Source organism: Aotus nancymaae, unplaced genomic scaffold (genome assembly GCF_030222135.1).
Source record: "Aotus nancymaae isolate 86718 unplaced genomic scaffold, 86718_ANA_hifiasm-v0.15.2.pri h1tg000029l, whole genome shotgun sequence".
In the NCBI taxonomy this organism is placed as follows: Eukaryota; Metazoa; Chordata; class Mammalia; order Primates; family Aotidae; genus Aotus; species Aotus nancymaae.
In genome coordinates, this window is record NW_026988442.1 from 46,496,198 (window position 1) to 46,520,452 (window position 24,255).

Here is a 24,255-nt window from a genome sequence, read left to right on the forward strand (position 1 = left end):
CCTAACTTCACATTGAGTAGTTTTACCCCAAAAAGATATTAACCCAGCAAAACTATGAGGGTTTCTTGTGGAAAGTGTTTCTTGAGCTAAGAATAATGCATGCATTATATCTCCTTGATCCTGAACAAAGGCAAAGCTAGGGCTATTTGAAAAACTTAACAATGTCACTGTGAAGTGAGCCAATTGAGAGAAATCTCGAAGCATTTTTGCTTTATCATATGTAAAACAGAGAAAGCTTCTAATACTGGGTTTCCAGTGTTAGAAGTTACATTATATTTTAATTTCAGAATTTTTTGCACTATAATTTAAATCTAAATGTAATTTAACCCATTAAAACTTCCTGAGGTTTGCTTTTTTTCTATTAGGCTTATTACACATCAGCTTTTTGGTGGAAGTTTTTAAATGTCATTTTTGAAACATTTTAGGAAAATAATTGTATACAGAATTTTGTAGTGTATAACAATAATACCTTTAATTTCAGTGTTCTGTTTTAATTATTTAATGAAGATCAATGTAGCACTCTATGAAAAGACTAATTACAGCATATCTCAAATAATGTAAAAGGTATATTAAATATAATACAACTTAATACATTTTAAAAAATAAAAGTTTATAAAACTAATATCTAGTATATGTGGAATTGTCCAATACTAGCCTCTTTCCAACCAAATAAATTGTAATCTGTCTTGAATACGAAGTTTTGGTAAGTTTTTTATTTAGAGAATTAGATACATAAGATTTTTCCTTTAGTCATGTATATTACATACAAATGAATACAAATGAAGTAAATGTATTGCTGTGTATTTAGTAAATATTCATTGATTGACCCTTGGGGCCAGGTATCATGGCAGAAGCCATAAATTAGTATAAAAAATTTTGAGGAAGTTTTATGATGGGAATTTCTTTTTAAGTTACTTACATAAAAATAAACTTTAAACAAATGAAAACGCAAGGTATTAGCAAGACAAAAAACACCTTTAAAACTGATGTAGTTAATTAATTTCTGAGAATACCCATTATGATTTGTTGAATATACTGATGCATGGTAGAAACTTCTTGCTTCTTTTAGTACAATAGCAGCTTTTGTATTTTATAAGTAGCTATAAGAAAAGCCTTATTCAACGGCAAGCTAATAAAATAAAGGAAGAATTACCAATGATTTTTCCACCTTGATTTCTTCTTTTATTTTACTAATTTTTACTTTGTTTCTCTAATTATTCAGTTGATAAAGTATATGATATTTAAGGAATTTTTTCAACTAGCTTTTAATTAATGTCCTAATAATTACATCCTTTGCATCAAGCTGGAAATATTTCTTTAATTTTTTAAAGGTTTACTAAAAATATCTGAAGATTTATCTTCTGAATACTTATAAGCAAAAATTATACTTGTTGTATTATATAGCAACTACACATTGAATGATGATTCGATTTATTAATTATTATTATTTTTGTGTGTGCAGGTTTCTTTGGTCAGTTTAACAGCAAATGCCTTGGGTTACTCAGAACTTGGAGCCATCAAATCTCTCAGAACACTAAGAGCTCTGAGACCTCTAAGAGCCTTATCTCGATTTGAAGGGATGAGGGTAAGAAAAATGAAAGAACCTGAAGTATTGCATATAGCCAAAATTAAGCTAAATTAAATTTAGAAAACCGAAAACCTATGCATGCAAAAGGAATGGCAAATTCTTGCAAAACTGCTACTTTATCGTATCTGTTGCATATTTACTTCTAGGTGATATGCAAGAGAACTAGGCCTCTCTTGAAATGATATAATATCATTTATCTTCTGTGCTTATTTAAATCACTTTATTTCCTAATCCATCTTGGGAGTTTCCTTACAAATCTATATACAAAAAGGCAGATGCATTATTAAGGTACTATGTGTAATGATATAATAATAACCTAAAGTAAATTCTATATCAGGTATTTATTCTTTGTGATGATATATTGTACTTAATGAGTTTTCCTGAAAATAATGTGAATCACACATGTGCCTAAGTATCGGTGTAAAAAGAAATGAAAGGAGTTGTCAAAATTTTTGTCTGTATAATGCCAAAGTTTGCATTATTTGAATATATTCAATGCTAGAAGGCTATATATTAAGTATTGACTGAATTTTAAACTTTTTGTTTTAATATAGTCTTAATTCATAATTACATTCATCTTAATTTATAAAAGTAATAATACTAACTTAAAGATTACATACAAATCCACACCATTTGTATGACAATAAAGTAAAACACTTGTAATGAACAGAAAATATAATTTTGACTCATTACCATAGCTAATTCACAAATTAACCATAATTTACTTCTTGTCAGTCATACAAAATTTTATTGTATCCCTTTTGAAGAAGCAATAATCAGTTTCCATCATTCATAACAGATTAGAAAGTGTGCCATTATTGACTTGTTATTTTCCATGCTTTTTTTTAAAGCATGAAATATTAATATATAGATGTACAATCTAAAAAATCAGTTCTGCTTTTTAAAGAGGTCAAAAAATGTGTTATCAAAACGAATCACTGAATTGTGTGATCCCAACAGAAAAACATTGCTCTTTTGCTTCCTGAGGTTTAGTTATGTTTATGGAAACTGAGCTGTATTGTAGACTTCCATTTGCACTTTGTTGATTGTTTACAGCCTAATGTTCTCTTCTCAAGTCTTAATATAAATGTCACTTTGGAGGACTGTAAGATTTCCCTAACATATATGAAAACTTTTTCCTCATTATAAACAACTTAGTCAAATGTAATACAAATAGTCCTCTTTTATTTCTCACAGAGATCCTCACATTTTCACCAAAATGTTATCAGAGATTCTCTCTGGGGTATGTAAAAATTAAGTATGTTTTCCGATTAAATGTCACTTTGTTTTGTTTCAGACTGGCAGTTTCAGTTCTGGAGAAAAAAATATCATTTCTGTACATTCTACTTGAAAACATGTTACCTGAATCAAAATAATATATTTTATATGGCTTGTGAAATCTGAACAATGCTAAACATTTGAAAATAGCATAAACCTTTTACATTTGACCATTTGAAAGTTTATTAAATCCATTAGTCAAGTGGTCAGATATTTTCATACATTACACTTCATTTCCCTAAAAAAGTTGGTCATGTGGGTATAGTTTTAATTTTCACAGAAATAACTATAATTATTAATCAATAATGGTTTTCATATTAAAAGGGGTTAGTTTTTGAAACCTGGAGTTTTAGACATAAAATCCTTGTAAATACTGATCGTGATAAAACTAATAATTTAAATGATCAGATTTATGAATATGGCTCTATTCCTCATAATGACAGCATACACAGCACTAAAATAACTGATCTCTTCAACACCTGTTTGGCATTGTAGAGTCAAAATAACCTTATTATTGATTCTATTTTTTATACTTCTAGTGTTTGTATTTTTTTACTTTGTAAAAATATAATCACGAATGATGGTGAGATTGATATAAGAATGCTGATTATGATTGGGAAGTGAGATTTGAACATACTCAGAAACTCTCATTTAATTCTTTGCCCTAGCAGCATAAAATCGCAATAGCTGCGTCAAAGCGTAACTCAGGCCCTCGTTTCATTTTTGTTATTCCGTTACTTTTTCAAAGCATGTGCTTTTATGCAACATCACTGAATAAAGCATGTTGTACAATGCTTGATAAGAAGTTAGAAAATAACAAATAAATTATCATCACGTTGCACTTTGTGTTTTGCATGCTTTATGCACATTTTTGGCTGACAGCTTTTAAACATTTATTGTATTTCAAATTTCCAGTCCGAATTTTTCAACTTGTAAAATTAAACTGAGTGAATTGATGTCTTGAATATCTAAGGTAAAATAAAATTTGTATTTAAATTTGTATTTTTAATTTCCTAACCTAGGAAATCTTAAATACCTTCTTTTTCAAAAGAATTCAAGTCTTAATTGGTAGGGAAACAGACGGAGAGCATCATGAACAAAAATTAACACCAAATGTTCTGTCATATCAGATTTCTAACTAATAACAAACTATATATTTCTATTTTGTATAGGATAATCTTGCTCCTACTTGGATGGGGTGGAGCGCTGGTTCCTCCCCTGAGCCCTTTATTATGGGTACTGTATTACCCCTTTTGCTACCTTTAATCCTTGCACTGTGACTTATGTGTAGTGGGGTGAGGGAGGGATTGGGAAGGGTACTGTTGCACCACAGTAGGGAAATGCAGTATTTACATCCTAATCCCCTCTTTTCAGTTGTCTTAAATTTCATTTGAAAAAAATACCTTTATGAATTTACCCTCTGTGGATTTTAACCACAATGGTTGATATCTTTACTAAGTTTCAGTGAATATGATTTAGTTATGTGTATATGGAGTTATCCATTTATGGGGAGATTACTTGATTGATGAGGGCGGGGGACCCTGGTGTAGAATGATTATGTGAAAAACAAATGTAACTTGTAAAGCTTATGATACTGTTTGAGGCATACACTCCCTGCCATTTAGTACATTGGTCTGGGTGCTGAAAATTACCAGCTAGATTGTTGATATGTATGAGCAGATACTAGGATGCAATATTTCAGGTTTCATAAGTCTGGTATTGATTGTGACCATTCTCATTTTTTATTGTGTAAGTTTATATGGGATTATTTTCAAAATATAACAAGGCAAACATATATTAAGAAATAGTTGAATAAGCACATGTGATTTGTGTTGTAAACAAAAAATTAGTACATAAGAATCCACTTATTTGAATTATATAGAATGCACACCCATAAATAAAACAAAAATATCATGAATATTAAGATAAAATTTAATGCATAAACTCACTTCTTAGAATAAGTAACTCCCAACTAACTTTCTAGGATTCTAAAAGATACCACAGTGAAAACATGCATAAACATAACTCTACATTTTATTTATTCTTAAAGTGTAATATACAAGAAGAAGAGATTTTATTTTCGTGAGAGAGAAAAAATCAGAATTTTTGTTTGGATCATCGATATATCATAGCTTACAAAAATAATTGTTTTAATTTAAATCCACAACACAGTTTTTTTTAGATTTTTTAAAAAAAGATTCTCTTATTCTTCTTCATATTAAAACATGGATAATTCCTACTTTGCCTACTTTTTATTTTTATTCACATATATTTTCTTTATTTCTATTAGAGAAGCATGAGAATTCATGGATAGTGTTGATTTCAAGTTCAAAAACAATTCAGATAAAAAGACATTTCTGCATGTATGAAAATGTCTAATGTTAATTTGCATATTTAACTCTCAATCCTTCATTTAACATAGACTTAATTTTTAAAATGCAGCTAATGAACCAGAAATATAATTGGTTGTGCTAGAGTAGAGAAATTTTATTTGATGATGTGTGTTTTGATAAAAGTTTCTGAGGAGAAGCAACCTCTAGTACATTATTATGGGAGAGGTACATTATTATTAATGTACATTAATATGGTATGTACATTATTATTAATTCATTATGGTAGTTCCTTTCTCAGACATCTACTTTCACGTAGCCTGAAACTTCAGTTTGCTCTTTCCAATTTCTTCAGACTAATTCTGCCTACTTTCTTCCTCCCATGGGAACCAACTACTGGAGTTTTATTGTGACTGAAAAAAGTTAATACACCTCCTTCTCCGCTGTACCAAGGAATGGCTTGGAACTCTTGGGAAAAGACAGTCTTTTCTATGATCTTGCACTGTCTAATTTAATGCATCTTAAATATGACTATAGCTTTGTATAGTACATCCCCCAATACTATGCCAATTATTTTCTAAGATAAAATTCTTTCATGTTCACAAAAAAAATAAGTAAAACTTTTCTCTGGGCCAAATATATGCCAACTTTGAGAATCATATCTTGAACTGCACTGCTGCAGAGTACATGCTTGTATTATAAATTCCAGAGTTCCTTTTAACTCTAAATGAATCCCCAGTTTCAAAGGAATGCTCTCAAACATATTACCTAAGCACAGACTTTTCCTAGTGCTCAGTTCCTTAATTATTCTCATCCCATATTCAGAAATACATTTAAAAAGTATGTTTTGATCAAAAAATACAAAGCTAACCTTTACTTCATTAATCCATTCATTTTGTCAACCATTATTTTATTCCTATATTCACAGTTCTCTGGTATATTCCTATATTTGAGACACTCAAGGCCCTGCAAAATTCACGAATACATTTTTGCATGTTAAATTTTTAGAAAACCTTACAATCTGTCAGGATTACAGGATTACACTTAACTCTAGTACAGATTAATATGGCCACCAGATAAGTGGGAGCAATTCTTCCATGTAGACTGGAAAGGGCACTAAATGCTACGTCTAGGCTACTTTCTGAACTTAACTTGTTTTAACTTCATTTTTCTCATATGCCAAATGAGAACACAATACTGAATTATTTGTACAGCTCAGTCCAGTACTAGAATAGAATTCTGATTCTTAAATTTAGAGGGGAAAACATTCCTCTTTATATAGGAGGCTAAACTGGGGGGCAAAGTTAGGCTCCATGAAAGAAGTGCTATTTGAACTAAAGCCTTTAAGAGGGGAGAGTATTTCAGAAGAGGAGATCTTAGACAAGGAATTTCAAAGGAAATGGCATCTCAATTATCTGGCAATTGTGTTAGCATATGGTCATTATATTAATTGAAGTAGCATGAAGTATAGGTGCCAGGGAAGTTAAAACTGGAAATAAAGATGGTGGAGTGATGTTAATATCAAGGTAAGAAAAATATTTGATAGTTACTGGGAAGCTAATAAATAACTTTCAAGTGGGACTTGGGGAAGATTAATTCATCTTACATATATTAAATGAAGGAGAAGGTTAGGAGACTAACGATAGTGCAGGTAAGAAATAACAGAGGACAGTTCTAAGTGGTGACTGTGAGAATGGAAAAGAGGTTACAAAGCTTAGAAATGTTTTGAAGAAAAAATGTGAGACTTACAGATTAATGTGAAAAGAAAGTAAAGAAATAAGTTTAAGCAGTCTTCTGCTCATACTCTAAATTGGGTGTTGAAGGCAAAATACACATTTTAATTAGTACTCTGTGTATTCACAGTAGAAACATCATTGTAATCTGGATAGTGGACAAAATATTCAGAAAATAAGGGAAATAAATAGCAACTTGATTTCAGTTTCCAAATCTCGAATCTGAAAGCAATCTAATTCTATCCATCCATTTAAAATAAATTATAAAATGAAGGTTTATGAAGTCCATTGTATTAATGCAGACACTCAGATGAGATAGGGCAAAGTATCACGTGTCAGCTTGGTAGGTTGCATAGGCCACATCATTTGGTTCTGCCTGGATAACTTAACCAAATTAATTTTTCATACTCATCTTCCCCACCTTTGTCATTACTGGTATTATTATTTTCTTTGGCCCACTTATCACACTGTTTTATATCCCGCAGAAGGCCTAAAGTTCTTTACAGACTTTAAACAGGGCTCAGAAGTGTCAGAAATTGGCTCACGTATTTTTTTTTTTTTTCAGACAGGCAGTTTAAAAAATTGTTCTAAGAATACACTGGTATCAAATGGCAAAGAGAAGATATTTTGACAACTGTTTCATTTGTATCAGATTGACAAGAATAATACAAGCACGGGTGGAATTAAACTTAGCAATTAAGTTTGAGGCAGCTGCCCCTTATAAGCATTTTGGGTCTGTTTTTACCTTCCCTCTTAGCCACTCCTGTGCAGCTCCAGTGGGAAGTATGGAGGAGAAAGCAAGGAAGCCATCCCTTTGTTGTTGCCAAATATGAACACTCAGATTTTGAACAAGTGTCCAGAAATAAAGAGGGGGAAAACATCCTTCTATAGGAAAAAAAATTGATACTATTTGAACACAGAACTTCATGTGATCACATCAGATTTGAGAACTATGTATGGCATCCCTCTTTTTCTTATTTTCCTAAGAAATGATTTCTATTCTGTTTCATTTGAAGTAAGTGTTTTTGAATTAAACTCAGTAAATGAAACAACTGACATGACTGGAGCTTGAAATAAACGATGTGATGATCTAATGAAATACATAATGCAAACTGTCTTGCTTCTTATGCAAAAATTATTAGTCATAGCAGTGCATGAATAATTAAAGACAATTATATTAGGTGTTTAATAATATTTTTATAATTTATCATCTGAATTTTTAAGTTATTTAAAAAATATATTGGTCAAATCAACTCAGGTCCAAATGTTTTAGTTTTGTTCTTCAGTATATTCCTTTTTAAAATGAGTTAAACTTCTGTATAGGCTTTTTAACTTTTCTTTTTTCTGATAAACAACACAATTCTGACTTCATCTGGCAGCAAGTTCCTCTGATTTTGCTTTTCCTTTAACTTTTTAATGCTTCTCCCTCCCTTTTTTTTAAAAAAAGTTTTTGTTTCATTTCTTGGTTGTATTGCCTATAGTTGTTTTCATGAGTGTATTGCTTAAGAAAAAAATGAATTTTAAGTTTTTTTTTAAAACTTGCTTTAAATATTCTAGAATAAATAGCCTTGATAGAAAACAAAATGGAAAGACCAGAGATTACTAGGGGAATGTTTTCTTTGCTTTTCTTTATTAACAGATAAGAATTCTGACTTTCGTTTTTTTCCATTTGTGTATTAGGTGGTTGTGAATGCCCTTTTAGGAGCAATTCCATCCATCATGAATGTGCTTCTGGTTTGTCTTATATTCTGGCTAATTTTCAGCATCATGGGCGTAAATTTGTTTGCTGGCAAATTCTACCACTGTATTAACACCACAACTGGTGACAGGTTTGACATCGAAGAAGTGAATAATCATACTGATTGCCTAAAACTAATAGAAAGAAATGAGACTGCTCGATGGAAAAATGTGAAAGTAAACTTTGATAATGTAGGATTTGGGTATCTCTCTTTGCTTCAAGTTGTAAGTGAACACTATTTTCTCTGAATATTTTTATTGTTTGGAATAATAAAATAATGACATATATCTATTATTTAGTTACTAAGAAAGTATATATTTCTTTCTATTAAAAAAAATTCAGTTTGTTAGTAAACGTTTATGGGTGGAAACTTTATTACCTGTAACCAGTGCAGATATAGTCAGTTGTGGCCAGGCAAGACAAAGGCCTCTTGGTCTTTCTTTTTTTTTTTTTTTTGTATTTTCTTTGTTTCTATGTTAGTCATTCTTTATATATAAACAAGCTAATTAATAAATCAGTAACTTTGCTAATTTTTTATTGCAATTAGAAGGCTTGTTTCACTGATCAGTGACCAAAACAGAAGACACTTAACAGATCATCATCCAAAACACATACACTTAACACACCTAATTGGATTGTAATTAATTAACTGCTGCTGAGTTCTATTATTTGGATCAAAGTTTGGGAAATGGCATTTAGGTTTTAGAATTAGATCCTGGTGTGGTGGCGGGTGCCTGTAATCCCAGCTACATGGGAGGCTGAGACAGGAGAGTCTCTTGAACCCGGGAGGCAGAGGTTGCAATGAGCCAAGATCGCACCATTACACTCCAGGCTGGCCAACGAAGAACGAAATTTCATCTAAAAAAAAAAATTGGATCCCCATAGTGAAATGGAAATAATACCTTGAAGAACCTAGAAACAAAAATGAAGCAGAAGCAGCTGTTGTCTTATCTCAAATGACCTTTCAGCACCATAATTTAAGTCTACTTTATCCTAAATATTAATGTTTTGACTATTGGGTCTCTAAGACTAGGTCTTCAAGAAAAATAGTTTATAATTTATTTTAAAAATTAAAAAGTGTCCCTTTAAACATTTTCATTTGATTCTGCTTCTAGCTACAGCAGCACCACAACAAAGCAGTGAATAAAATAGAGTCCAGATTATTTGAAAACTCAACTTAAAAAGAAAAAAAAGACTGTACAATTTCTTTCTTCCCTTGCGGTTCTACAGTATCTTCAGGGAAGAAATCAATTTCGTTCATGAAGGTTATGATTTCAATTGTTCAACCAGAAGACTAAGCAAACATACCAACACTGGTCAAAACCCCTTTGCAGCTCTTCCGGAGGTGTCTACTGTGATCACAAATTCTTCCTACCTTTTTGTTGACAATTCTTACTTCTCTTCTTAACATTTTTGACCTACTCTGCATATTCATGAAATTAAAATAGGGATTTTTAAAGTCTGGCAAAAACGGGCAGGGCATGGTGGCTCATGCCTATAATCCCGGCTCTTTGGGAGGCCAAATCTGGAGGATTGCCAGGAGATCTAGACCAGTAGGGGCAACATGGTGATATCCTGTCTCTAGAACACATAAAAGTAAAACTTTTAAAAATCTGGCAAGGATAGTTTCTTTAAACATTGTATACACATTATGATATTTATTTAGACACTTACTCTAACCCTTAACTAATAACCACACTTATAAATGTCACTAAAGTGATCACTTCCTCTATAAATTTGAGGAAAGAAAAAATAAAAAATTTTAAGCAATTCTGAAAATACAGTGATGGTCCCACATGAAGCTATTAAATAAATTCTGCTACAAAATAAATAAATAAATAAAACACTCTAAAATACTGCTTCACATTGGGCTTTTATAGAATCACCCCTCTATTGATTAGTAAGTCATTGAAACGGTCCTTTGAATCACTTGTTTCTGTTTCTATACCAAGAGCGTAATGGACTTGTTCTATCATTGACCTAAGCCATTGACATATTTAACACATCTCTCTTTCATGTACAAAAGCCTTGTACTTTCTAGTTAGGAATCATTACTTTCTTTTTACTGCTGTTATCCACACACCCTTGCTTAGCTTTCCTCTCATGATATCCACCACTTCACAAAGGTTAGTGTTATCAAAACAAATACCTATTGTGATACAGATGCTAAAGGCTTTGCTAGCCTCCTTCACTAGCTAAGGAATAATCTATTTAGGCTGACAGGACTCAAAATTCATGCCCCAGGACAAATAACAAATTACTGTAATTATTAGCCTGAGTATCCTTCAACCTGTAAGTGCCAAGTGTTTCCTGTACTATTGTTCATATTTCTTATTCATATTAACTTATTATCTTCAAGAATTTCAGGAAGAAATAAAATATGGGATTATTTTTAAATGTTTTGCTCCAAAATTCTTAAAAGGATAGTTGCAACCCTGCCTTTATGTATCCCAGTACCATCTTTACATTGTTAAAATAAAGAGAAATCTTAAATTTTCAATCGCTTTGATCAACTCGCAGATAAATGTTAGCAGATGATCCTTAGATCTAAGTTGTAATTACTCAGCCCTTAGAGCTATTGACAAATGTGTTGGCATTTGTAAGATTTCTAAAAGTGATCCAGCAAATTTTAATAGTGCTTTAAATATCATGATACCAGCTGGGTGCGGTGGCTCACACCTGTAATCCCAGAACGTTGGGAGGCCAAGGTGGGTGGATCACTTGAGGTCAGGAGTTTGAGACCAGCCTGGCCTACATGGTAAAACTCCTTCTCTACTAAAAATACAAAAAAATTAGCCAGCATCGTGGCATGCGCCTCTAGTCCCAGCTACTCAGAAGGCTGAGGCCAGAGAATCGCTTGAACCCAGGAGGTGGAGATTGCAGTGAGCTGAGATTTTGCCACTGCACTTCAGCCTGGGTGACAGAATGAGACTCTGTATCAAAAAAAAAAAACAAAAAAAACAAAACCAAAAACGATACCATGATCTCTAAAGAATTGAAAAGTACTTGTGATTTGGTTATCAAGTGGGAGGATATATCAAATGGCCATTTTGTTCAATATGTATTCCAGAAATGAAAAGCCTAACTAAGATATTGTCCTGGTCCAAAATCTATGTAAAACTTGTTTTGACATATCTTTCACAAGTATTATTTCTTTTTGAAAATTATATCACTAAGAATATTTGTTAAACATCAGGTCTAAATTATTTTTACTCCAAAGTAAAACGTGCATGTCCTTCTTAATAGGCCACATTTAAAGGCTGGATGGATATAATGTATGCGGCAGTTGATTCTAGAAATGTAAGTATTCCTTGTATTCTAAGTCTTTTTACAATATTGACCAGGTGGTAAAATTAATTGAACAAAGCATAAAAAACCAATGAAGTGATTCTATCTTGATTTAAAATATTTAGGAAAAAATGTGACAGGTTAATATTCAATCATAGCAATGTTTATCAGAAAGATCTTACTAAGATAATTCAAAACATGAATTATTTTGAAAATCAAAGTAACAAATTCATATATTTAGGAACTAACAAATATTTTTCTTTTAAATATTTTCTCTTTTGTTTCCTATTTATCCATACATTATATAATTAGAAGTAATTTCAGTGTGCAGGACCAGATCTAAAGAAATACATGAGTTCTATCATTAGTTAAAATGTATACTCACCCTCCATATTAGACAGTATGAAAAGTTATGGATATTGTTCTGTCAGCCTTAGATTTCTGTGATGGTTTCTTTCAAATAATCATATTTTAAACCATATAAAAGAATGCTGTTATATGATTTTAGCATCCGTATATTGGAGCCTTTACTAATGTTGCTATCACTTCTGTGGCCAACAGATTCCTTTAAGTGTACATCACCAAAGTATAAATCTATTTTATTTGATTTCAGCCTCTTTCAGGCTCCGTGACCTAAACTGAAATTCATGCTTATTCCAACTTTGCTCTACAAAACTTTGTAAGATGTAGTATTTTCTATCAACCTTCATCTTTCTATTCTGAAGTCCCATCTGTTCAGTTTATCGTCATAAAGAATAATCTCTGTCCCTGCAGTCTTTAACCTGATAGTTTGGTGTTATCTTTCTCGAAGTGCATTTCCCATAGTTTTAGTTATGTTGAGTATTGTTTTGACAACCTCTGGAGTTGCTTTATTTCACTTTGTCATTTATATTTTGTTTTGTGTGTTTAGTTGGTTTTAACTTTGTTGCCTTTAGAAGGACATGAATCTGTTAAAAAAACTATAGTGACTATTTCACTCTATTACTAAATTATAAGTGATAGCCCATTTGTTACAAGCACAATCTAGGAACTAAATAATCAACTGGGAAATTATAAAATAGACTGTCCAGCTATGTCTACTTGATCTGAAAAATTCAGTGACTGTTAGGTTAGGGTATAGTGTCAAACATCAGAATGAACAACACATTTCTTATTTGCTACATTATTTTATGCATACATGAATGATTGTTTCTAAACCTATTCTATAGATATTTATACTTGAAAAAATTTTTATTAATAATTTTTAAATTACTAAAATTCAGTAACTTAAAAGCTTGCAAATTTAGCACATTATTGTTCAAATAGAAAAACATTATTTGTATTTATAGTTATAAAAATAGATTGTAGAATGTCGTAATGGCCATATTTTTCACATGAAAACATCCCTAAAGGCTAATTTCAGAGATCTTTTTTAGAGATAGTTGATTTAGAAAAAAAAAGCTGACATATTAGTAAAAATAATATTTCTATTGTCATGAAAAAGCGCCAATGACATTTCCAGCACTAAAATGTATAGTAATATTTCACAAAATATTCTCCTTTGGTAGGTGGAACTCCAGCCTCAGTATGAGGAAAGTCTGTATATGTATCTTTACTTTGTTATTTTCATCATCTTTGGGTCCTTCTTCACCTTGAACCTGTTTATTGGTGTTATCATAGATAATTTCAACCAGCAAAAAAAGAAGATAAGTATTTCTAATATTTTCTCTTGTACTGAGACAGAAAATTATTTGTTAAAGTGTTTTCTCCACCAAATGGGTACTCGAATTTAGAAACCAAATGGGAGTATATATTGTCATTTATATTTCCTTCCTCTCTGTTATTCACTACCTATGTATTTCCAGCTATATAAAGCTAAGAATAACTGAGTTCCACACTCCTGTGCATCGGTTCATAAAGTTTTTCTCCTGTTATTCACTATCAAGAAACATTTCCTATCTTTAAAAAATAATGATAATTAGAACAAAAGTAGAAAGTAACTAAATATGCCCCTTTCCCAAAGGCAACTTGTTATTTTATCCCTACAACTACCCACTCCCCTTGAAAATATGTTTTCCAACTAAATCTTTGGAAGAAATTAGGCACTGGATGTAAGCTTCTTCTAGTGTTTATTTTTATACATTTTTTCATTGATTTCTTTTATATATTCCCACTTCTTTCTCCAAGATATTTGATTATAAGCTATCCCTTTGAATCTTGGAATTGGATGCCTCTTTATTATTTATCATTTATAAGGCTTATTTTTTTGTCCCAATTATATATGTATATTATACAACATATGGAAAACAAATAAATATCATCACTTGGAAGTAACTGCTGCCATTCACATTTTGTTTTTCTGTTCAAACTATTTCTACACATACTCTTATTGTTGTGATTTTTAAACTATAATTATAAATTCCACTTTTGACTTAATGTAAGTATTTTCTCATTTTGTTAAAAGTATTCATATATACATTATCATAATTTACTTATACATTCCCCAATGGGTTGATAATTTAGATTGTTTTTAATCTTTAATGATTTAAATAGTACCTTGTTGAAAGTCTTTGTGCAAAAAAAAAGAGAAAAAAATAACGCTTAAATTATTTCCTTAGAATAAATTCCCACAGTGAAATATTTCACTGCCCCAGATATAATGAATCTACTCAAACTCCCAATAACAGTGTACGAGCACCCATGCCACTCTTCCCTCACTGGCACCAAACATTCTCTTTGTTTTTTTAATACTTGGTATTTAATAGGTGAAAACTGTATTTGATTTTAATTTTTAGGACTTTTATTACCTCAATTGTTATGACTTTTAGGTATTTTATTACATTTGAACATGTTCTCAAATGCTCGTTAGCCATTTGTATTTCTTTTTTTATGTACTATTGCTTCATCTCACTTGCTCAGTATGATTGTTTTTGTATAATGAGTGCTTGCTTTCACTACAGAACATTCTTCCCTCAATTCCCTTTTCTTATTACTAGAAGTACTCTGTAGTCAGTATCAGGCTACTCCATTTCACTTACTTGCCAGTGTTCCAATCTTGTATCCCTGCTGGTCTGTCCCATACTTACTATGCTATGGACTCTGATTTATCCCTTAAATCTCACTAACTTATCCAGTTTTCTTTTTATCCCTTTGCTCTGATTCTTGCCAGAGTTAGAGTGATTTTTTTAAATGAGTAACTCCAAACCATCTTGCAGTATACATACTCTAATTATTTGCTACATTTGAATAAGAAAATCTTTGCCTTTGACATCATAAAGGCAGTGTGTATAGTATAAGATACCAAGTATTTATTATCTCAGTGAACCAAATTTCACCACTCACTAAGCATATGGTCTTGAGTAAAATAATTAACCTTTTTGAGATTTGGGAGTGTTTTTCTTCATAAGATAATAATAATAAAGTCAATTTTGAATGATTTAGGGAATTAAATATTATTATCATACCTAAAGAATACTTTCAATTTTTTAAATTTAAAATCCCAGATGTAATTATACTAATTGGTTGAATTTTGCATTTCTTTTTTCAACCATCACTTTTCTATTTTAACATTGAAAAATTATGTGCAAAAGGACACAGTTTTAACCAGTTTGATTTTTCTTTTCTATACTTTGGAGGTCAAGACATCTTTATGACAGAAGAACAGAAGAAATACTATAATGCAATGAAAAAATTAGGATCGAAAAAACCTCAAAAGCCTATACCTCGACCAGGAGTAAGAAATACCAAATGATACGGGGGAAAATATAAAAACAAAAACTTGTATGGTTATCTTACAAAAAGAAAGTAGCTAACATTTCCAGTAGCAAACATTTCTTTCACTTTTAGAGCATCATTGTATCTTTTATGGTAATGGTAAAAAAAGAAAATTAATGACCAAAAAAGAACAAGAAGAAATAGAAGATACATCCTTGACTACATGAGATTTAGAAGAACACCATTAGAATCCATATTAATTGGCCAACGGACACATAGACAATGTGATGTGCACACGAGAAAGTTAATCATACAGTTCATGAATGGTTGCCAAGTAATGTCAGGGAAAGAAGTAAACCTTTGGATGGGGCTACAAGAAATGCAATTTTCTAATATTTTAAAAAATTGATGAAGTGTTGAGTCAAATAACACCTTACTTCTATTTTATTTTTCACTAGAGATACTAAGTGTCTTAAAGGAGGAAAGAATTCCAGTATCTACTATTCATATGTATGGCTATAGAGTTAGACACTACTAATAATGTCTGCAGAAGTCAGGGTCAGTAACTACAATTTATGATGATAAATAACAATACTCATGCTTCCATGATGAACCAAACAAACTGCTATGAATATGGAGAGCTCCTATCCCACACGATAAAGATTTTCATGATGATGATCTGAGAGGTTTCAGTAATTCCTAGGGTACATCAAGGGAACCAATACTAGTAAATATTCATATTGTGATCGAATATTGCCTTCCTGAGAATGATGAGAAATATGTGCTTTCTCTGTTAAAACTTAGTACTGAAAGTAGAAATGAATCAACAATTCGTAGGAAAAATATGTTAGAAAATACCCTCAGAATTCCTTAGTGGCCCAAAGTAAAAAGCCTGCAGATGGCCTTCAGTGACTACCAGTGGCAGAAGTGGGGAGTAGAATCACAGATCAATGACAAAAAACATGATTTTTTTTTTGACATAAACATATAAGAAATGTCATTCTGGTCTGATTATCCTTGTGCAGGTCCAGCATTCTATGTCTGACAATGTTAGCCAAGGGTATTTGGTAGAAGAATATGAATATTGCCATATGTGGTATTTAAATACATAATGTTATAGATGTGTCCTGGAAATTCCAAATTCCCCTTAACAATTATTTGAGAATACAACAAATGAAATATTAATAGATACTATATTTTAAAATGGATACATTGTCCAACTGATCATTGGAAAGTCTGGAAAAACAAAATCAAACAGGTTTCTTACCTTCTCATGATCTTAAAATGTTGATATGCATTGCATACCTCTGGAAGAAGTATACGGTATTCAGTGTTTTTTTTTTTTTTTTTGCTTTTTATCAGAAACCCTCTTTGAACAAGGGATTGTTATTCTGAGAAATACACATTAGTAAATGGCAATTTAAATAACTAAATTTTAACAATTAATATGCTATAAATCATCCTTACAAAAATCAGGGCCAATGACCACTTTACAAGAAACTAGAAAGTCAATTAATGCAGAAAGTATTTGATGCTAATGTGCATGAGAAAACTCCTTTGTTGCTAAAAACATTTCTGCTTCTCTACAGAACAAATTTCAAGGAATGGTCTTTGACTTTGTAACCAGACAAGTTTTTGACATAAGCATCATGATTCTCATCTGTCTTAACATGGTCACAATGATGGTGGAAACAGATGACCAGAGTGAATATGTGACTACCATTTTGTCACGAATCAATCTAGTGTTCATTGTGCTGTTTACTGGAGAGTGTGTACTGAAACTCATCTCCCTACGCCATTATTATTTTACCATTGGTTGGAATATTTTTGATTTTGTGGTTGTCATTCTCTCCATTGTAGGTAAGAAACATTTAAAGTTCTTAAATTCAGTTTAATATAAGTGAAACAATCAAGATTAGAATCAAGATCATGCCAGCATTCAAAGATAATCATTGTAAATATTTTAATACATTTTATCCAGGTGTGTTTGGTTTTTTTAACAAAATGTCCCCTGCTATATATCAGTATTGTTTCTTATTCTATCTATTTTAGACATAAATAATATACTTAGTGTGAATGTAGTAAAATGTCATTCATTTGAACTAGAACTTCTATTAAATAAGATAAAAATGTTTTTGACATGTTGAGATTGAAGAACCCATACAGTATCTAGATGGTTCTGTTAACAAGACTAGAAATTTAGTCTGGTACGGGAAAAATATTGCTTTAGAGAATAGACATGGAGTCACCAGCATATTAGATATTAGTTGAAAGTGGCTGCAAGATAAGGAAAAGTATTGAGTAGAAAGAGAATAAAGATGAGGACTAAATGTTAGTAAATGCATATAGTAGGTTCTTTATGAGTATCATATAGAGATTTTCTAGACAACCTTAAAAATGGGTTTATAATAATAATGCACAAGAGGAATAAGGTGGCATGGGACATCATCAGTACTATACTTCAAAGCCTGGAACATATGACTAGCCTCATGAGCGATAATTCACTTCACTGGAAACAACTAAAGCTCCAGTAAAGTGAAAAGCATCTTTGTGTTGGCCTAAAATATTCATTCTTCCCTAAATAGGATGATATAACTGGGTCAACATTTTACTATCCAAAACAAGGCGCCTCTGACAGATTTTCATGCCACTCTTTCTCTGAAGAAATTGGCCTTTTATCCAACTCATATGTTGTATGTAGCCTTTGATTCCCGCTAATTATAATCCTTGGTTATAATTAGTATGGCTAAGGTGTAAGAGTTGTATTCTCACACATCTCCTTCTCTCTCTGTTACGCACACACTCTCTCTCTCTTACACTTAGTCTTTTCAGAATGAGGCATTTAAACTTGAACACATTTAGTTTCTTGAACTCTTCTTTTTATCTTTACAAGTACAGTTTTTATCTAAAAAGCAAATGGAGATAGAAGCTTGAAAGAGGAAGATTGAGATTACAGTGTCAGGTACAGGAGACCAGAAACAATTGAGATACAGCATTAGCTACAGGAGACTAAAAAGAGCATCAACCTGAGATCCTTTTAGAAATGCACATACATAAATAAGTATACAAAAATATTAGAGTGGAAGTTAAGTAAGTATCAAGATCATGGGGAGATGAAAGTAGCATCAGAAACTTTCAGATGGAAAAGGAGTAAATAGAGAATTTAGAATATGGCAATTTCAGAAAAAGTCACTGTATATGTATAAACTTACACTTATACTGTTAGTCCACTGCTGTTCAGCCAGACATGCATTTTTAACTTATTTTCTTTTTAAATTCTGACTTGGGACTTTATGTAAACTGAAAGTAGTTTATAAACACCCCTTAAAAATAAAAAAAAAAGTACTGTAATCCTTAAAGTTGAAATTATTGCTGAAATTCAAAATTAATATTTATTTATAATATATATTATGTACAATTATATATACATCATATGACTGTCATATTTAAGATAATATAACCGGGTTCAGTACTCTGAACTTTACCTCGGAACTTTGGAAGAAATATATGTTTATTTTAATGCATAATTTCTTCATTGGTTGGTATTCTTATTGTTTATTCATAGGTATGTTTCTTGCCGAGCTGATAGAAAAGTATTTTGTGTCCCCTACCCTGTTCCGAGTGATCCGTCTTGCCCGGATTGGCCGAATCCTACGTCTGATCAAAGGAGCAAAGGGGATCCGCACGCTGCTCTTTGCTTTGATGATGTCACTTCCCGCATTGTTTAACATCGGCCTCCTGCTCTTCCTGGTCATGTTCATCTACGCCATCTTTGGAATGTCCAACTTTGCCTATGTTAAGAGGGAAGTTGGAATCGATGACATGTTCAACTTTGAGACCTTTGGCAACAGCATGATCTGCCTGTTCCAAATTACAACCTCTGCTGGCTGGGATGGATTGCTAGCCCCTATTCTCAACAGCAAACCACCCGACTGTGACCCTAATAAAGCTAACCCTGGAAGCTCTGTTAAGGGAGACTGTGGGAATCCATCTGTTGGAATTTTCTTTTTTGTCAGTTACATCATCATATCCTTCCTGGTTGTCGTGAACATGTATATCGCAGTCATCCTGGAGAACTTCAGTGTTGCTACTGAAGAAAGTGCAGAACCCCTGAGTGAGGATGACTTTGAGATGTTCTATGAAGTTTGGGAGAAGTTTGATCCCGATGCAACCCAGTTCATGGAATTTGAAAAATTATCTCAGTTTGCAGCTGCACTTGAACCTCCTCTCAATCTGCCACAACCAAACAAACTCCAGCTCATTGCCATGGATTTGCCCATGGTAAGTGGTGACCGGATTCACTGTCTTGATATCTTATTTGCTTTTACAAAGCGGGTTCTAGGAGAGAGTGGAGAGATGGATGCTCTCCGAATACAGATGGAAGAGCGATTCATGGCTTCTAATCCTTCCAAGGCCTCCTATCAGCCAATCACTACTACTTTAAAACGAAAACAAGAGGAAGTATCTGCTGTTATTATTCAGCGTGCTTACAGGCGCCACCTTTTAAAGCGAACTGTAAAACAAGCTTCCTTTACATACAATAAAAACAAAATCAAAGGTGGGGCTAATCTTCTTATAAAAGAAGACATGATAATTGACAGAATAAATGAAAACTCTATTACAGAAAAAACTGATCTGACCATGTCCACTGCAGCTTGTCCACCCTCCTATGACCGGGTGACAAAGCCAATCGTGGAAAAACATGAGCAAGAAGGCAAAGATGAAAAAGCCAAAGGGAAATAAATGAAAACAAATAAAAATAATTGGGTGACAAATTGTTTACAGCCTGTGAAGGTGATGTATTTTTATCAACAGGACTCCTTTAGGAGGTCAATGCCAAACTGACTGTTTTTACAAAAATCTACTTAAGGTCAGTGCCTACAACAAGACAGTGACCCCTGGTCAGCAAACGGTGACTCTGTGTAAAGGGGAGATGACCTTGACGGGAGGTTACTGTTCTCACTACCAGCTGACACTGCTGAAGTTAAGAGACACAATGGCTAGTCAGACTGTAGGGACCAGTTTCAAGGGGTACAAACCTATAATTTTGGGGTTAACATGAAACACTTTAGTGTAGTAATTGTATCCACTGTTTGCATTTCAACTGCCACATTTGTCACATTTTTACAGAATCTGTTAGTGGATTCATCTTTTTGTTAATCCATGTGTTTATTATATGTGACTATTTTTGTAAACAAGGTTTCTGTTGAGAAATGGACTAAAGGACCTCTATAACAGGTATGCCACCTGGGAGGTACGGCAACCACTTGGCCCTCCCAGCTACACAAAGTCGTGGTTTGCATGAGGGCATGCTGCACTTAGAGATCATGCATGAGAAAAAGTCACAAGAAAAACGAGTTCTTAAATTTCACCATATTTCTGGGAGAGGTACTTGGATGATAAGTGGAGGTGCTTCGCTGATCTTGTTTTGCAAAATCCAGCCCCTAGACCAAGTAGATTGTTTGTGGGTAGGCCAGTAAATTTTAGCAGGCGAAAACTTCATTCAAATGTCTGGAGTCATTAATTTTATGGGTTTTGTTTTTTGTCATATTAAAAAAAAACTGAATAGTGAATATTGCCCCTCACCGTCCACCCCCAGAATACCGAATTGACTAAAATAACTCTTTATAAATTTCTGCTTTATCCTGCACTTTGTTTAGCCATCTTCGGCTCTCAGCAAGGTTGACACTGTGTATGTTAATGAAATGCTATTTATTATGTAAATAGTCATTTTACCCTGTGGTGCACGTTTGAGCAAACAAATAATGACCTAAGCACAGTATTTATTGCATCAAATATGTACCACAAGAAATGTAGAGTGCAAGCTTTACACAGGTAATATAATGTATTCTGTACCATTTATAGGTAGTTTGGATGCTATCAATGCATGTTTATATTACCATGCTGCTGTATCTGGTTTCTCTCACTGCTCAGAATCTCATTTATGAGAAACCATATGTCAGTGGTAAAGTCAAGGAATTGTTCAACAGATCTCATTTATTTAAATCATTAAGCAATAGTTTTCAGCACTTTAACAGCTTTTTGGTTATTTTTAAATTTTAAGTGGATAACATATGGTGTATAGCCAGACTGTACAGACACGTTTAAAAAAACACACTGCTTAACCTGTTAAAAATGTGTTTAGAATTTTATAAGCAAATATAAATACTGTAAAAAAATCATTTTATTTTATTTTTCAGCATTATGTACATAAATATGAAGAGGAAATTATCTTCAGGTTGATATCACAATCACTTTTCTTACTTTCTGTCCATAGTACTTTTTCATGAAAGAAATTTGCTAAATAAGAAATGAAAACAAGAATGGATAGTTGTAGATTTCTGCTTTTTAAATTACATTTGCTAATTTTAGATTATTTCACAATTTTAAGGAGCAAAATAGGTTCAAGACTCATGTCCAAACTATGCTTTGCAATTGGAAAAGGGTTTAAAATTTTACTTATACTTCTGGTAGTACCTGTACTAACTGAATTGAAGGTAGTACTTATTTTTATTTTTTTCCTTTTCTTCTAACTTCAGTTTATGTTTTCATTTCTTTGGAGTAATGCTGCTCTAGATTGTTCTAAATATAATGTGGGCTTCACAGTTTTTTTTTCCACAAGAACAGAGAGTAGTCAACTTATATAGTCAATTACATCAGAACATTTTGTGTTTCTTGCAGAAGCAAACCATAGGCTCCTCTTTTTCTTAAAACTACTTAGATAAACTGTATTTGTGAACTGCATGCTGGAAAATGCTACTATTACACTAAATAATGCTAACCAACATTTAAAATGTGCAAAACTAATAAAGATTACATTTTTTTATTTTATTGTTTGCCCAGTCACTTTTTGTTAACAGAATATTGTAATGACATAGAGAATTTTACATTACAAATTGAGGGAGAAGGGGATCACACACACACACACACACACACAGAGGCATACCTGGGTTGACAAGAAAACCTAGAGTAGATATGTCACTGGGGGTAATGACCTCCCAGGGTTACAAGCAGCAGGTGTGTTCTATGTTAGGAGGAAGAACTGGTGTCAGTGGATAGCTGGTGGCTCTAGGAGGAAGAGAAGTATGGGAGTCCGAGTGATGGTGGATGACCATTTGAACTATGAAAAAAAACTCTTAAGTCATCATTTAAAAATTTAGAGTTGCCATGTGTGTGGGATACTGTGTTTACTCCTTCAGAGCCACTCTCCATGCTTCTCTATCATTCTGTGTGTCCCAGAAGAGTGACTTCTACACATTGCATCAATGGACTCTCCTATCTTTAAGCTCCCAATTGGTTTGGTCAATGAGAAGCACCAGTGGGAAAGCACCACAGAGAGAAAATTGACATAGGAATATTTATTCTCCAATTCCTTCTTTTCTGGGTTGCCCTAGGTTGGCACTGGATTCATTCCTCCCCCCAAAAGTCATATTCCAGTCAGACTGCCCCTCATACAACTGGAGCTACTTTCTCTGGGGTCTGGTAATCACTCCTCCCCTTGCTCCTTCAGGTCTGCTGCTGCATTGAGAGTGCTTTCTCATTCCTTGTAGCTTTCTCCTAACGTTGCCAACACCTTTGTATATGTCCCCTTCATGAAAATCTTCTCTATGTCTCATTCCAGCATGTCCATCTGTCTCCTGCCTGGCTGATACAAAGTGATTCAATAGCTCATGAAAGTCAGCAGGAAGCAAAGATGTACCTTGCTTCAGCTTGGGGGCTTAATCTTGCTAACTTTAGCAGATAAAGAAAAACAGGGCTAGGCGTGATGGTTCATGCCTGGGAGGCCAAAGAGGGTGGATCACCTGAGGTTGCGAGTTCGAGACCAGCCTGACCAACATGGAGAAACCGCGTCTCTACTAAAAATAAAAAATTAGCTGGGTGTGGTGGTGCATACCCGTAATCCCAGCTACTCAGGAGGCTGAGGCATGAGAACTGCTTGAACCCAGGAGGCAGAGGTTGTGGTGAGCTGAGATCACGCTACTGCGCTCCAGCCTTGACAACAAGAGTGAAACTCCATCTCAAAAAAAAAAAAAAAAAAAAAAAAAAACAGAGAAAGAAAGAAAGGAAGAAAGAAAAAAAGAAAAGAAAAGAAAAATAGTAACTAGGGAATCACAATGAAGTCCAGTACAGATTTCACAGAGACCATGGAAAGGTTACTGAGGTGGTCCAGATAGTAATATTAAAAATCTAAATAAATCTATCTAAATTTCTGAGGAATGAGAAGCCTTCCCTTGTCATCAGGTGAAGCCAGTAGAGGGAACAGAGCCTCAACCAGAAAAGGAACAGTCATGAACAATGCTTTCCCCATTATTGTACAATGGACTGACTTTACCTCTTCATAACATCACAATCCTAAAACAACACAACAATTAATTCTGATATATTAGTGGCTGAAAAAAATTCCCATTTCTAACTAAGGTTGGTAAGAATTATAGGATAAATCCTACAGACTTTTTATACTACTCGTCCACGCCATTACTCACTGTTACCTTTCCAAATACAAAGAGAAGCACTGGTAAAACATAATCATATAAATCTCCATATCCATTTTGACATATTTGGCATAATATTTGCTGTGCTAAAAGGTAATTATTCTCCAAAGAATGA

The 24,255-nt window shown here is 32.9% G+C and overlaps 1 protein-coding gene across 6 annotated transcripts in view; it reads left to right on the forward strand.

Annotated features, from left to right (window-relative positions):
- Positions 1 to 22,479, forward strand: part of SCN1A (sodium voltage-gated channel alpha subunit 1) — a 129,191-nt gene extending 106,712 nt beyond the window's left edge. For all 6 annotated transcript variants that reach the window (XM_064382644.1, XM_064382646.1, XM_064382648.1 and 3 more), the window contains exons 22-28: positions 1,463 to 1,585; positions 8,610 to 8,891; positions 11,914 to 11,967; positions 13,503 to 13,640; positions 15,563 to 15,667; positions 17,238 to 17,508; positions 19,214 to 22,479. In XM_064382644.1, the coding sequence (XP_064238714.1) occupies positions 1,463 to 1,585; positions 8,610 to 8,891; positions 11,914 to 11,967; positions 13,503 to 13,640; positions 15,563 to 15,667; positions 17,238 to 17,508; positions 19,214 to 20,391 (2,151 nt within the window). In that variant the 3' untranslated portion in view covers positions 20,392 to 22,479. The remainder of the gene's footprint in view (positions 1 to 1,462; positions 1,586 to 8,609; positions 8,892 to 11,913; positions 11,968 to 13,502; positions 13,641 to 15,562; positions 15,668 to 17,237; positions 17,509 to 19,213) is intronic.
- Positions 22,480 to 24,255: the final 1,776 nt, after the last annotated feature.